This window comes from Chinchilla lanigera, unplaced genomic scaffold, assembly GCF_000276665.1.
Source record: "Chinchilla lanigera isolate Chin_1 unplaced genomic scaffold, ChiLan1.0 scaffold00074, whole genome shotgun sequence".
Classification (NCBI taxonomy): Eukaryota; Metazoa; Chordata; class Mammalia; order Rodentia; family Chinchillidae; genus Chinchilla; species Chinchilla lanigera.
In genome coordinates this window covers 2972579-2986579 of record NW_004955475.1, presented here as the reverse complement: position 1 = coordinate 2986579, position 14001 = coordinate 2972579, and the positions used below count along the sequence as shown (strand labels likewise).

The window sequence follows — 14001 nt, the reverse complement described above, 5'->3', positions numbered from 1 at the left end:
AAAAAAAAACCAAAAAACAAAAACAAAAAAAGAACCTCTTCCAAGCCTGGGATATAGCTCAGGGGCACAAGCACCTGCCTGGCAAATGTAAGGTCCTGAGATAGATCCCCAGTACAAAAAAAGAAAAAAGCAAAAAGAAGAGAGAGAGAGAGAGAGAGAGAGAGAGAGAGAGAGAGAGAGAGAGATGAAGGTCATCAGCACCAAGGAGTATGAAGGAAAGTATACTTCTAAAGTAGCGACCAAATAAGAGGGAGAAAATAAGTCATGCGATGACAGGATTCAGTAAATAAATTACAATAATAACACTTAGTGCTAGTGGTCTTAAATCTTCAATCTCTGACAGCCAGATTGGATCAAAAAACAAAATCTAACCATTTGCTGTCTGTGAGAGAAATACCTCATTCCCCCCAAATATACTGTACAGACCAAAAGTGAAAGGATGGAGAAAATTATATCTCATACAACTAGAGCCCAAGCACAAGAACAGCTACATTATTTTCAAACACAACACACATTAAGTCAAAACTGACTAAAAGAGACAAAGAAGGCCACCACATACTGGTAAAAGAAACAATTCAAGAAGAAAAAACAATTCTAAATATACATGCAGTGTATGATGGCATACCCAACTTCATAAAACAAAATCTACTGGAAGTGAAAGAAAAGATGATGCCCAAGCAATCATAGTGTGGGGGGTTTAATTCCTCACTCTCACAAACATACAGAAAAACCGGACCAAAAAATCAACAAATATGTTAAGGATCAACCACACTAGTTAACAAATAGACTTAACAGACATCTACAGAATGTTTCATCTGACAACAGCAGAATGCATATTTTTCTCATTATCACATGAAATTTATTTCCAAAATACATCATACAAGAGACCATAAAGCATGCTTAAACCAATACAAAAGAATGGAAATAATCTTCTGCATACTAATGGATCATAGCATAATGAAGTTAGAAATCAAAGAAATCACAGAAACTATGGAAACTCAGGCAGATTAAATAATACACTACGGAACAATCAATGGATCATAGAAGAAATCAAGGATATTTGTAAAAAACTGCTAGAATCAAATGATATTGGAAGTATAGCACTCCAAAATACGTAGAATAGAGTAAAAGGAGTTCTAAGTGGGAAGTTTATAGCAGTGAACACAGACACTAAAAGAATAGAACAATCCCAAATAAAATAGCTAATGAGATATATCAAGATCTCAAGATCCTGATATAAAAGGATGTACTTCAAACTGATTAAAAAAAAAAAGCCATTTAAGACAAACCACAGCCAGCATCACAATAACTAGGGGAAAACTGCAAACATTTCTTGTAAAATCAGGAACAAGGTATATGTGTCTACTCTAAAATCTCCTGTTCAATATAGTACTCTAAACTTTAGCCAGAGCAATCAAGCAAGAGAGACAAATAAAAGCAATACATATAGGAAAAGAAGTCAAACTATATTATTTCCAAATGATAGGATCCGTTACATTGAAGAACAAAATAACTCCACCAAAATACCCTCCAAATTAATAAATTCAGCAAGCAGTTGGATACAACAATCCATACAAAAAAATCAATAGCATTTCTGTATCACAAAAATGGACACATCAAGAAAGAAATAAGGGACACAATTCTATTCACAGTAGGTTCCAAAAATTAAATAATTAGTAATTATCCTAACCCAGGAAGTAAAAGACCTCTTCAATGAAAACTATGGTACTATGTATAAAAATATTTTTAAAATCTTTCAAGAAAAATTCAGATATTTCCTTTATACTGCTTTCTTTTGTTGATTGAAAAAAAAAGTTTTGTCCTTTTATTTGTTTATTTCTTCTCTGTAAGAGGGAATTCCTTTGTTTATGAATTGTACTCAAAGTAACACATTGGGGGCTGGAGACTTAGCTCAGCGGCAAAAGCACCTGCCTGGCAAGTGCAAGGTCGTGAGTTCGGTTCCTGGTACCGGAGAAAAAAAAAAAAAAAAACAAAAAAAAAAAACAAAAAAAAAACAAAGTAACACATTGGCCATTATTTAAAGATCTCGATACACAGTATATTAATTATTGTTTTCTAATGATTTTGTTATGAATTTTTTTGTTTTTTCACAGAAGTTGGAAGAGATTTGTTTTGCTTTCTTTATTAATATCTACTTGTATTACATAAAAATAAAAAATTGAAAAAATATAAAATGCAAAAATATCACCTGTTCTTGGATAGAGAGAACCAATATTGTGAAAATAGTCATACTACCAAAAATGATACATAGATTTAGATTTAAGTAACTCCCAATAAAATACCATCAGCATTATTCACAAGGGTATAAAAAATTTCTAAAATTCACAGAGAAGCAGAATAGCCAAGTCAATCCCAACTAAACAAAGCAAAGCAGGAGGCATCACAATCTCTAATTTAAAGTTATATCACAAAGTTATAGTAATAACAACGTTATAAAGGTAAAAAAAAAACACAGAGTGGATCAGTGGAACAGAAGTGATGGTGCAGAAAATATCCCAGGATCATTTAGATGTATGATCTTTGACAAAGGTACTGGAAAACCAATATCTTCTTCAACAGATGATACTGGGATTATGAATTATCCACATGCAGAAGAATGCATCTAGACCCATATTCGACATCCTGTCCTAACATCAAATTAAACTGGATAAAGAACTTAGATATTAAAATATAAATCTTGAATCTACTGGAAGGCAAAATAGTAAAAATTCTTTTAGATGTAGTAATACGTGTGGACTTTCTGGACAAAACTCCAACTGTAAAGATATAATATCCCAAAACCTACAAGTGGGATTATAGCAAATAAAAACTTCTGCACAGAAAATAAAACTATCAAGTATGTGAAGAGACATTCTACAGAATGTGAGGAAATTTTGCCAGCTACACCTCAACAGAGGGCTTATGTGCAGAATGTATAAAAACTTTTAAAACCATAACCCCCCAAAATACAAGAGCCAACCAAAAAATGGACATTTGAAATGAATAGACACTTCTCAATGAAAGATGTACAAATGGAAAATAAATACATAAAAATATTAAACATCTTTGGTCATTAGACAAATGCAAATTAAAAAAAATTGAGATTCCATCTTATTCCACAAAGAATGACTGTCATTAATATATCAAAAAACAAACATTGGCAAGATTGTGGGGAAAAAGGTATCCTACATTGTTGGTTGGAATGTAAACTAGTACAACCAATATGGAACTCAGCATAGAGATTCCTCAAAAAGCTAAAAGTATAAATTCCACTTGAACCAGGTATACCTCATTTTAATATTTTCCTGAAGTAGTTGCTGACATATTATAGTGATATATGCCTACATATTTATAGATGCACAGTTGACAATATTTAAACCTTGGAAGCAGCTTAAAAGCCCATACATAAATGAAAGGATAAAGAAAAGGTGGTGTATATATATACACAGTGGTTTACTTCTCATCTATAAAATGATAAATTTTAGTCATATGTACGAAAACTGATGCACCTCAAGAGTATATCTTAGTCACTTTTCTTGTCACTGAGACACAAAACTCAATACCCACAACTTAAAGGAAGATAGATTTATTTTAGCTCACATTTTCAGTCCACGTTTGGCTGGTTCCAAGGCAGAAAAGACATGACGAAAGGGTGTGAGCAGAGGAGAGCTGCTCTCCCTGTCATCCAAGAAGCAGAGAGAGAAGGAAAGACCCAGAGAGAGAGATATACTTTTCCACGTCACATCCTGAGTGACCTGTTCCTCCAACCAGGACTCACCTTCTAGTCAGTCATAGGGCCCCCATGATTCTGTCACCTTCCAATAACTTCACCCATGAACACCTGAGTCTTTGGGGGGACATTCTAGACCTCATCCATAATATTCCACTCCAGGACCCAAAAAGACTCATGTCTATCTCTTTATGCAAAATGCACTTATAGTTCATCTCTGAGCCACCAAATTTTCATATATCTAGCATTAGATTTAAGTCTCCTCTTACACTCATTGCAAACTCTTAGCGGTAAACCCTATAAAATCAAAAGGAAAGTTAAACACATCCAACGTAAATGGCACAGTGTAAATATCTCTGATCCAAAATGAATATATAGCGAGATAGAAAGGAAAGGCACTGAAGTAAGACCAAAAGCTAGCAGAGCAAATATTAGTAAAAGAGCATAACACTGGCTTCCATGAACACATTCCTTATTTTGTACTGTAAATTTTTACTTTAGTGTAATAGTAGCTGGCTGCATGTCTCATTACTTTTGCCTGAGGGCTACAGAAAGCAATCTTTGTGTTTGTCTACACTGTATGATGAAAATTGCGTGCATGTGTGCAAAAATGTCAAACCAGGATTTTCACTGGCATTGTGCTCCACCCAACAGGTTTAGTGTAAGTTTACCTGAGCATCACAGAGGATTTAATACAACCACAACACTCTAGGATTTGTTTTAATTTTTTTTCTTTTGATTTTTCTTTAGCCCAATTTGGCACACATGAAAAACGATTTTCAATTTTGACAAGGTAAAAAGTCAGTCATCAGATGACTCACGCATTGATGATGAAGATGATCCATTATGGCAAAATGCATGCTTTTATAACAGGAGAGAGGTATGGGTGGATGAAGATGATGATGATGATGGTAGTGGTGGTGGTAATAGTGATGGTAATGACTTTGATGTTGGCCATATGAGCCAAAGTTCTTATGACAGTGAAATGGAGCAAGAATCAATTAATACGGGCACAGAGAACTTCCTGATTCAGAAGATAAATAAAACAGGAATGTGAGTACATATTTGACTAGTCAAAATGTTGTGAAATGTCCACAACACCAAATGAAATGATCCAGTTAGAACTAGGTCTAAAAATACAGTGAGGGTCTCAGCAGGGGTGAAAGGTATTTAGCAGAATGCCAGCACTGCCATTCAGTGTTGCAAATTGTAACAGATGAAATGTTACAAGGTGCAGTGGAATACACAAAGGCTGAAATGCGAGTAAAAGGTTCTGTACACACCAATAGCCATATTCAGAAATGTATGCATTCGTGTTTTATTCCCAATCCCCTCTCCTCCCTTCAACTCCTGTTCCCCTCCCTATTTACAAACCTTTGTTTCCACTTTATCTTTTTTCAGCACTATTCCCTCTTCCCTTCCCCCCACCATAGTTTCCCTTTTCTTCTGAACAATTTGTTGCTATTTCACACTATCGATTGCACATTTCGGTCCTTATATACTCATTCAGTTTCTCACACCAAGGAGACAATGCAATGTCAAATATATCATAATCAGTTATAAATTCCCTATTATGAATATATTGATGTATATCTAAAAACCATACCAATAAACTTAATTAAAGAGAAAAATGGATTTATTTTGACACCTCACTAGCTGAACTGAAAGCATTCGTAAGTTTGCTATACTTAGAAGAGATTTCTTATGGTAATTGCAGGAATTTAAAAGACTTATTAAAAAGTGTTGGGCCAAAATGTGGCATAAAAATTTATGCCCTTGTAGATGCAAAGACTTATTATGCTTTCCATTTAGACATTTATCCTGGAACTCAGCCACCAGGTCCTTATTCATATAGTAATAAACCAAATGATGCTGTGAACAGATTTGTTGCTCCCATCCTCCATACTAATCAGAATGTGACATTTGACAATTGTGTTACCAATTTTCAATCAATGTCACAGTTGCTAACAGAGCAGAAGATGATCAGTGCAGGAGTTATATGCAGGAACAAAGCAGAAATTCCAAAGAAAATATTCCAATATCAAAATAGAGAATTTTGTAGTACATCTTTGGATTTCAGAAAGATTTACACAGCCTTGTATATGGCAAAAAACTATAAACTAGTATAGTGATATCAAACTTTTACCATGATGTGTATTAATATTTGATATTTATGAATTATTTAATTACTGATTAAATATTTGATATTTTATTTTATTGATATCTTATTTCCCTCCTGAATGCATTTTGTACAACCTACTAAGAAATTCCTAACAAACAGGAAAACAAGAGAGGCAGCAAGAATGGCCCACCACATAGGAAAGGAAAGCTAAGTACATTGCTGTCATTTTATGTGAGATGTGTGCATGGAGAACAGGCAGTTGCCATGTATGAAGACTGTCTTGGGTGTCTTCACCCAAGCAAAAATTTCTGTTGAAGGAAAAATTTCTGTGGTAGACTTGTTTGAGTTTACATTGTAGCTCACATAGGCTTTTATTTATTTCTGAATATTATCTACTAGGTTTCATAAGCAATTACACAGCTGATGTGAAATTGTTGATGTTTACCCTGAATGCAAAATACATATAAGAATTTAATATTTTCTTTTATTTATATTTTATGTTCCTGTTAATTACACATTGAATAACATAATAAAAACCTCCTGACAAATAGCAAGACCAGTGAGACGTCAAGTATGTCTTACAAAAAGGTCAGGAAAGCAAAACATGTGTTGTCAGTGTAAGCAATAAATGTGTATGGAAAATGCTTCTGTCATGTGTAGAGCTGCCTTAGGTATGATAATTGAAGTAAAGGTTATTTTATAGAGTGCTACTGGTATTTTCACTGTACTTTACACAGGACTTTATTTCCGTTGTTCATTTTTAGATTTTGCATGCAAAAAAAGTTGATGTTGAAAATTTTGATACTTTTTTAATAAACACTCGATAAATATGAAAATGCAATAATTTTACTTTTGTGATTTTTCTTGTTAAGCATTCATTGTTTACTATAACTCAGAATTAAAATTGATAATTCATCAATAGACATTTTAAAGTTTAAACATGGATCTGATATATTCACGTTTATGGGCCTCTCTGACAAAATATGTGTTATGCTCTTAAATCTTATAGTTAATGTCTAGCATGTAGTGCAAGTTGTGGGAACATATAAGCTGCTAAGGGCTTGCCAGTCTTGTCCCCAGACATTGCACTGTGTGGGTCTCATGGCTTTCCTTCCTCTCTGATGCTTTCTTCAGCAACACTTCATGTTTCTGGCATATGTAACTTCCTGGAGTCTCTACTGCACTTTTGGCTTCATTCTCACCATTTCATGTACTGCCTCTCAGAGACACACTGGAATTCCAGGTCTGCTTCTGAAATCTGTATGAAAGCCCCCCTGTACCACAACTCTTACACTCTGCAAGCACATAAAGCCAGCTCTGCATGATCAATGTCAAGGCATTCTAGCTATGCTTAGATTATGGCTGCAGCGGTATCTGAGTGCCTGAATGGCTGATCTCTAGGAAACTGTTTCTTAATTGGACATAAATGAACTGAGCTCCCTGGGACTCCCTTCTTAAAGCAAAGTCTTTCAGTTTAGTACCTTTGAACTTGCAAAGAGAGGTCTTGTTGATTCCTGAGGTGCCCTCAAACTATCCTTCCTATTTTCTTCATTAAAGGTATTTCACTCCTTTTTAGTGTTAATCTTTTAGATAACCATACTCTCTTTAGCCCTAACTTTTTATGTGTGTGCTCTCTGACAAAACTGCAAATTCTGTGTATCCTTGGGCCCTGTCTTTTCTCTTCATTCTCAACACAGATCTTGCTAAAAGCTACCAGCAGTACCTAGGTCATAGTCTGAACTTTGGGGTGCCTTGCAATTTTCTCCCCCAGATAAATTAGTCAACCAGCCTGAGTCTCAGTCTCCTGCAAATTCTCAGACATGGGCAAAACGGAGACAACAGTTTTCGTTCCCAACTGCATCCTCTTGAACCTGGCCATTACTATCTTTATTTCTGTCAGCATTTTGAGTTCTAAAACTCTGACCAAAATCTCCCACCAAGCTTGTCCTATAACATTCTAGGCTTTCTCTCGCAGGCATTTCCAAACCTTTTTAAACTTCTCCCACAAATCCTTTTTGAAGGCCACTAAACCACATGGTCAGGTACAGTTACAGCAGTGACCCCTTTCTGACACCAAAATCTGTCTTAGTCACTGTTCTCATTGCTGAGATACAAAACCCAACACTGACAACTTGAAGGAAGAGAGGATTATCGTTGCTTACATTTTCATTCCATGGTCAGTTGTCTCCATGTCAAACATCAAGGCAAAAGGGCCTGAGTGTGGGACAGCTGCTCATTCCATGGCAGCCAAAATCTCAAGAAAGAGGAAAGGAGCCCGGGAAGGAGACGTATCCTTCCAGGTTACAACTCCAGTGGCCTGCCTCTTCCAAAGAGGCTTCACTTTCCAAGAGCAAACTGGCAATAGTGGCCCTGTGACCCAATCACCCTTCAAAAGCCCATTTCTGAACACATCAGTCTATAGGGGAACATTCTAGATTTAAACAAGAGACCACAATCCAAAAAAAATAAATCAGACAGAAGATTAAATATTACATAGCTTACCTTATGTCAGAAACCAAAAATATAAAAAATTTAAAGTGAAAAATAAAAGATAGATGCTTAGAAACAGGGAGGAAGACTTGTGGAGATGAGAAGGGTATCAGGAATGGGTGGAGATGGAAGGGTGGGGAAGGAAAAGGGAATTAAATATTATTAGGGTGCAATATGTATATGGACCAATTCTACAAGATAATTGTAATTATGTGTCCCAAACATATGCTAGTAAAAAGGAAACAAAAGAAGAAAATTCCCAGGTGGTTTCCCTAATAAATTTTAACGATTTTCAAAGTTTGTGATTTATCTTAAAAGGTTATGTAAATTTTGCATTTTTCTCTATATTGAAGTCATATTTTAAATACATAATGCTTTATATTATTTACTATCAAATAGTATAAAGCTTCTAGGAATATACATAATATATCCCTCATGGATATGCATGCCTTTGTCGAAGCATAATCTAAGCAAGAGGGACTAATTGTACATTATTATGCATTAAAGAAACTGGAAACAAATCAGTGTACAAGATTACTCTCAAAAGAGTATGAAGAATAATTGGATGGAAGTGAAAAGAGACAAGAGGTGAGACTGCTTATAAACAGCTTAGAATGATGAGTACAGTTCAAGAAAGAAGAAATATTGATGCTTACCTGATCCAGCATTTTTGCCATCTCCTCCAATAAGTGGAACTGTAATGGTTGCAGGGCTCCCATCTGCAGGCAAACTGGTATACACCATGGGTAGAGACTGCACCACGACTGGTATGGCCTTCAGTCCACCTATCTTATTCGGAAGACCAACCGAGGGGATAGTGTGTATCACATGTAAGATCTGTTGGCCACCAGTTCCCTGAGAGGTGGAAAGAATAGAATTTGGAGCAAGAACAGTAGAAATGCTAGCTGGAGTGCTCATGTCAGATGATGAAGTGGATACCACAGGGGCCTGGGGACAAGACTGTGGTTTGGGAGGATATATGGGAGCTTGAAGCATGCTAGCAGGCTGGAGAGGAGCTTTCGGCTTGTGCAAGGAGAGATCAACTGGTTCCACCTGGGGCAGGCTGAAATCATTATCTAGAAGTTCTTCTGGGGGCTCAATCTTGATGTCGTTAAACAGTGCTGGGTTCTCCATAGGGCTATCATCCAGGAGTGGTGGAGACACAATATTATTTCTGTCTGTTGGCTCAGAGGTCTCTCTGGTGTGAATAGTGCCAGTGACCTAAAATAAGTAAAAAAAAAAAAGAAAAAAAAAGACAAGCAAAAACAACAACTGTTACTACCCTAAAGCAATATGTAAAATATAAATCAATAAATCAGTTTTTTTTCCTCATGAAAACAATACACTGTATTGGAAGAATGAGATAATACACTAAAGAAAAAAGGGGAAGGGAAATAGTACGGGCACTGTTCCAGGCAATTGATAAAAAGCAATTCATTTATTTCTCACAATAGCCTTTAGTATTAATTAAAGTCAACATTTTCTGAGCATTCTCTGTAATCATTGTGCCGAGCATATTGACAGCACACATAAAGTACAGCAAAGAATTACACGCTGACATATTAACAATAGAATACTTTAAGTAGCTTTCAAGTCATACTGTAATATGTGATGTGACATACAAAGGAGGTTCTTTAGAAAAAGAGAATGAATCATTCCATCTAGACAGGCATGGTTTCAAGGAGGAAGTAGCATTTTAAATTAGTCTTAAAGAATTAATGAGATTTCTCCAGGCAGAGAAAAGGTAAGAAAGAAATTTCTACTTGCAGAGATATAACAATAGAAAATATGGGTAGAGAATAATGATGCAATATTTAGTTGAGTTACTTCAAAATCAAACCGTGAAAATTCTAAATTGTGAGAGATTTAAAAAATACAACTCCTTAGTACTGGGCATATATCCAAAGAAAAAGAAAGCAGTATGTCATAGCGATATCTCCACTCCCATGTTCCTTTCGGCAGCTATGCATAATAGACAAGAAATGGAAATAGCTAAGTGTCCATCAAGTGATGAATAAAAAATATTACGTGTATATATATATATATTCAGCCATGTAAAATAATAAAATTCTGTCATTTGTGTCAATATGGATGGAACCAGAAGCCATTATAGTAACAGAAACAACCAGGTATAGGAAAACAAGTACTACATGTCATCACTCATAAGTGGCATCTAAAAATATTGATCTTAGCTGGAGATGTAGCTCAGCAGTGCAGCACCTGCCTAGCAAGTACAAGGCCCTGAGTTTAATTCCTGTTGCCAAAAAAAAAAGACCAAATAAAAGAAGTGATCTCATAGAAGAGAGAAGGATTGTAGCTACCAAAGATTAGGGACAGTGGTAGGGCTAAGGAATGGGGAAGTTTGGTCAATGGGTACTAAGTTACAATTAAACAGGAACAGAAAGCTGTAGGATCCAACAATAATGCACTCCATGTTTCAAAAACTGGAAGAAAGATTTTGAAAGTTTTCACCATGCAGAAATGATAAACGAGGAAATGGGTATATTTAACTTGATTTGAATATTATTCAGTATATAAATGTACTGAAACATCATGTAGTACCCTACTAGGATGTACAATTTTTGTTTATATGTCAGTTTAAACAAAATTTTAAAATACCAGTAAATGACTACTGTATATGTAATTCATAAAATAATGTAGAGTCACAATCTAATTAAAAGGTTTCTAAGAATTCTGTGAATTCAACTGTCAAAGATATTTTAAACTTTGATGCCAATACTTTGGATCTTGAAGATGGCCTTCAAGATGGCAGTACTACTTTAGCCAATAAGCAGAACAGGCCTCCATTTTCTATCAGAATGATATTTGAGTTATGGTAGCTTTAAATTGTGAGATATTCAGAAATTCTTCCATCACATACAATAGAAACATCTTTTAGCTTCACATATTTGGAAGATGAGAGAAGGTGGGTTTTAAGGAAAGGCTGAGTGGTAAAAGATGATTATTTGAAGAGTGCAGTGAGAAGATCCAACTATTTTTATGTGATATAACTAATTCTTCAGTGAAGGCAGAGGGAAAGAGGAGTAAGCCTAAATTTAAAGGCACCAGCAAGGAAGTGATTTAGAGAAGATCTTGGTGAGATATTTATGAGATATTTAGAAAAAATATTGATATGGAATGGATGATACTAAAGAATTGTTAAATTAAATGTGTTATAATACTATGTGGTTATAATTACATTTTTAAAATTGAGGTGAGAGATAATAAGGTCTTGAACTCAGAGAGGGATGATATGGAGAGGGAGTATCTTCTTGCTCTGAGTTAATTACAAAACTCTCACAGCATAATGGAGATAAGTAAAGGCACCAAACCAGCATTCAGGCTTTATCTTCAGAATTTAGACAAAAATCCATCTACCTTGTTTGTTCCTTCAAACACAGAGATACTGTTTTTCTTGATTTGCCAGTCCCCATCCTAGCTCAGGTATTGTATGAGGTCCAAATAATGATTCAATATTCTCTCCCAGGACATTATTTTTGTAATTTTTCCTATTATTTCATACTTCTAATGTAATTCATCCCTCATAAGCAAATTAAACCTATCTGTGGAGGCAGAGTAAGCATAGTCCTATTGGCAAGGGAGGGTGTGGGGTGATGGGAGAAGACAGAAAATGTCAAGAATAGATTTTCTCAACCTAAAAGTCCCTGTCCTCTGAATCCTTCAAATCAATTTAAACTCACATTTTCCTCTTGTCTCTTTGCCTACTAGCCCCATTCCCTGATTAAAGAAGTAGAATCCAAGTAATCTCAAAGGAAAAGTAGGAAATGTGTTTACATAGTCTCTTTGTCATAGTTGTCAATGACACAGAGAAATGGAGGTAAAATAGCAAAAAATAGGTATAGTATTATTTTCTATAAGAATGTAAAGTGTGGGTGCAGATGTAGCAGTACAATGTGCTAATGTACAAGAAAGATACATTTCACTAATTTTTAGGGACTTTCTGTACTCTATGCTTTTTAGAGCCAAAATCCTAAAAAGTAGAAGCTCTGAATTGTAATCATAAAGTGGAGACTTTTTTTGGTAACCTTACTGCTTTAGTTATTTATCCCTCATTGCTGAGACAAAATACCTGACGTCCAAATTAAGGAAGGAAAGGTTTATTTAGCTCATAGTTTGTGGAGGTTTCAGTCCATACTTGCCTGGCTCTAAGGCAGAGTGGCACATGGCAGGGGCAACATGGCAACAGTTCATGGTGGTGGAAAACAGCAAAAGAAAGAAGAGCAAAAGGAGAGGAGCAAGTGAGCAAGCCGCTTTCCCTCCCTTACACTGTATGCAGGCTACCTGCCCCAGGGTGGGTGTAGCACTCACACCCATAATCCCGGCATTGGACCATGAATCAATCATAAACTGGAGAGGCCTGCACCCATGACTGCATGAGGCTTTGGGGAAACAGCCAGATACAAACCCTAACACACTCTTTTGCAATACAAAGGCGATTTCCAAGATGCTGAGTGCTAGCTAAAGTAACACTATTAGCTCAAGGTCTTTTGCTTAGCTGATACTTGATTTGCAGTTATACATTTTACTGCAAATATATTACTTATGAATATTCAAAACTGACACTGATGAAAGTATATAAACTAAAGAACATAGAAAGTATTCATACTGCCTTGATAGGATATGATGCTATAAAGACTTGCTCCAACAAGACAATTGCAGTTGTCTTTGTAGACTAAGTCTGCCTTGTTATCTGTCAAGTCTTTAAAAAAATCATTTATGCAATAGGGTTTTACCACTTATCTAGCCTACCATCATCACATGACTTTGATAGGTATGTTAGAAGGTTAGATGTTTTGCGCTTTAGTGTTTTTTTTGTTTGTTTGTTTGTTTTCTCGGTACTAGGAATCGAACTCAGGACCTCGCGCTTGCCAGGCAGGTGCTGTGCCGCTGAGTTAAATCTCCAGCCCCTGGGCTTTAGTGTTTTAATAGTAACTTCCTCAAAGAATAGCATCACATTTTTTCCTGTATATATTACTTTCAAATGTGCCTGTTATAACTAAATAAATTTAGTCTATAACAAGCATTTTCTGGGTTTTACTGCTATCTTCTGTAAGCAAGTTTATACAAGAAAAGAGACTACACCTGAGTGGTAGTTGGCAAAATATGTACAAGTTGCAGTTTACAGCCTTTTCATGACCTGAAATGGAAACACATAGAAAACAACTACCTATCAAGTTGAAAAAATATAAGATCTGTGGGAATCAACCAACAAGTAACATGAAAGCTAAAAATCATAGAGAAACAGAAAGGTAATATAGAGCAAAGAAATAATTGGTCTGTAACCTGAAAGTGATTTCACTGACATGGTGAAATAGCTTTTAAAAAGAAATCCATGGCAGCACTTGCCATACCCTAGAGTGGTAAAACCAGGAGCCATTTTCAGAGAGGATTAGTGTTTCAAAGTGAGCTACTCTGAGAATCAGATGTCATACAAAAATCATGCATCAGGGTCCCAGGAGACACTCTGATGCAGAGACTTGGTGGGAGGAAGCTGTAAGAAGCAATCAAAGAGGGGAAGAATTAGTCACAGAAGCTCTGAAAAGTTTAAGTAGCAAGAAACTCATGGTATGGAGGGCAAAATGGTCAGCAGCATCACCCTCTGTGTATTGAGAAATTAGGCTATGACGTGTGAATTTCT

At 35.7% G+C, this 14001-nt stretch overlaps 1 protein-coding gene across 1 annotated transcript in view; it reads right to left on the bottom strand.

The window, feature by feature from the left end:
- Positions 1 to 14001, bottom strand: part of Klf8 (Kruppel-like factor 8) — a 60365-nt gene that overhangs the window by 11856 nt on the left and 34508 nt on the right. Inside the window, exon 4 of the mRNA XM_005401541.2 lies at positions 8999 to 9563. Coding sequence (XP_005401598.1) covers positions 8999 to 9563 — 565 coding nt within the window. The remainder of the gene's footprint in view (positions 1 to 8998; positions 9564 to 14001) is intronic.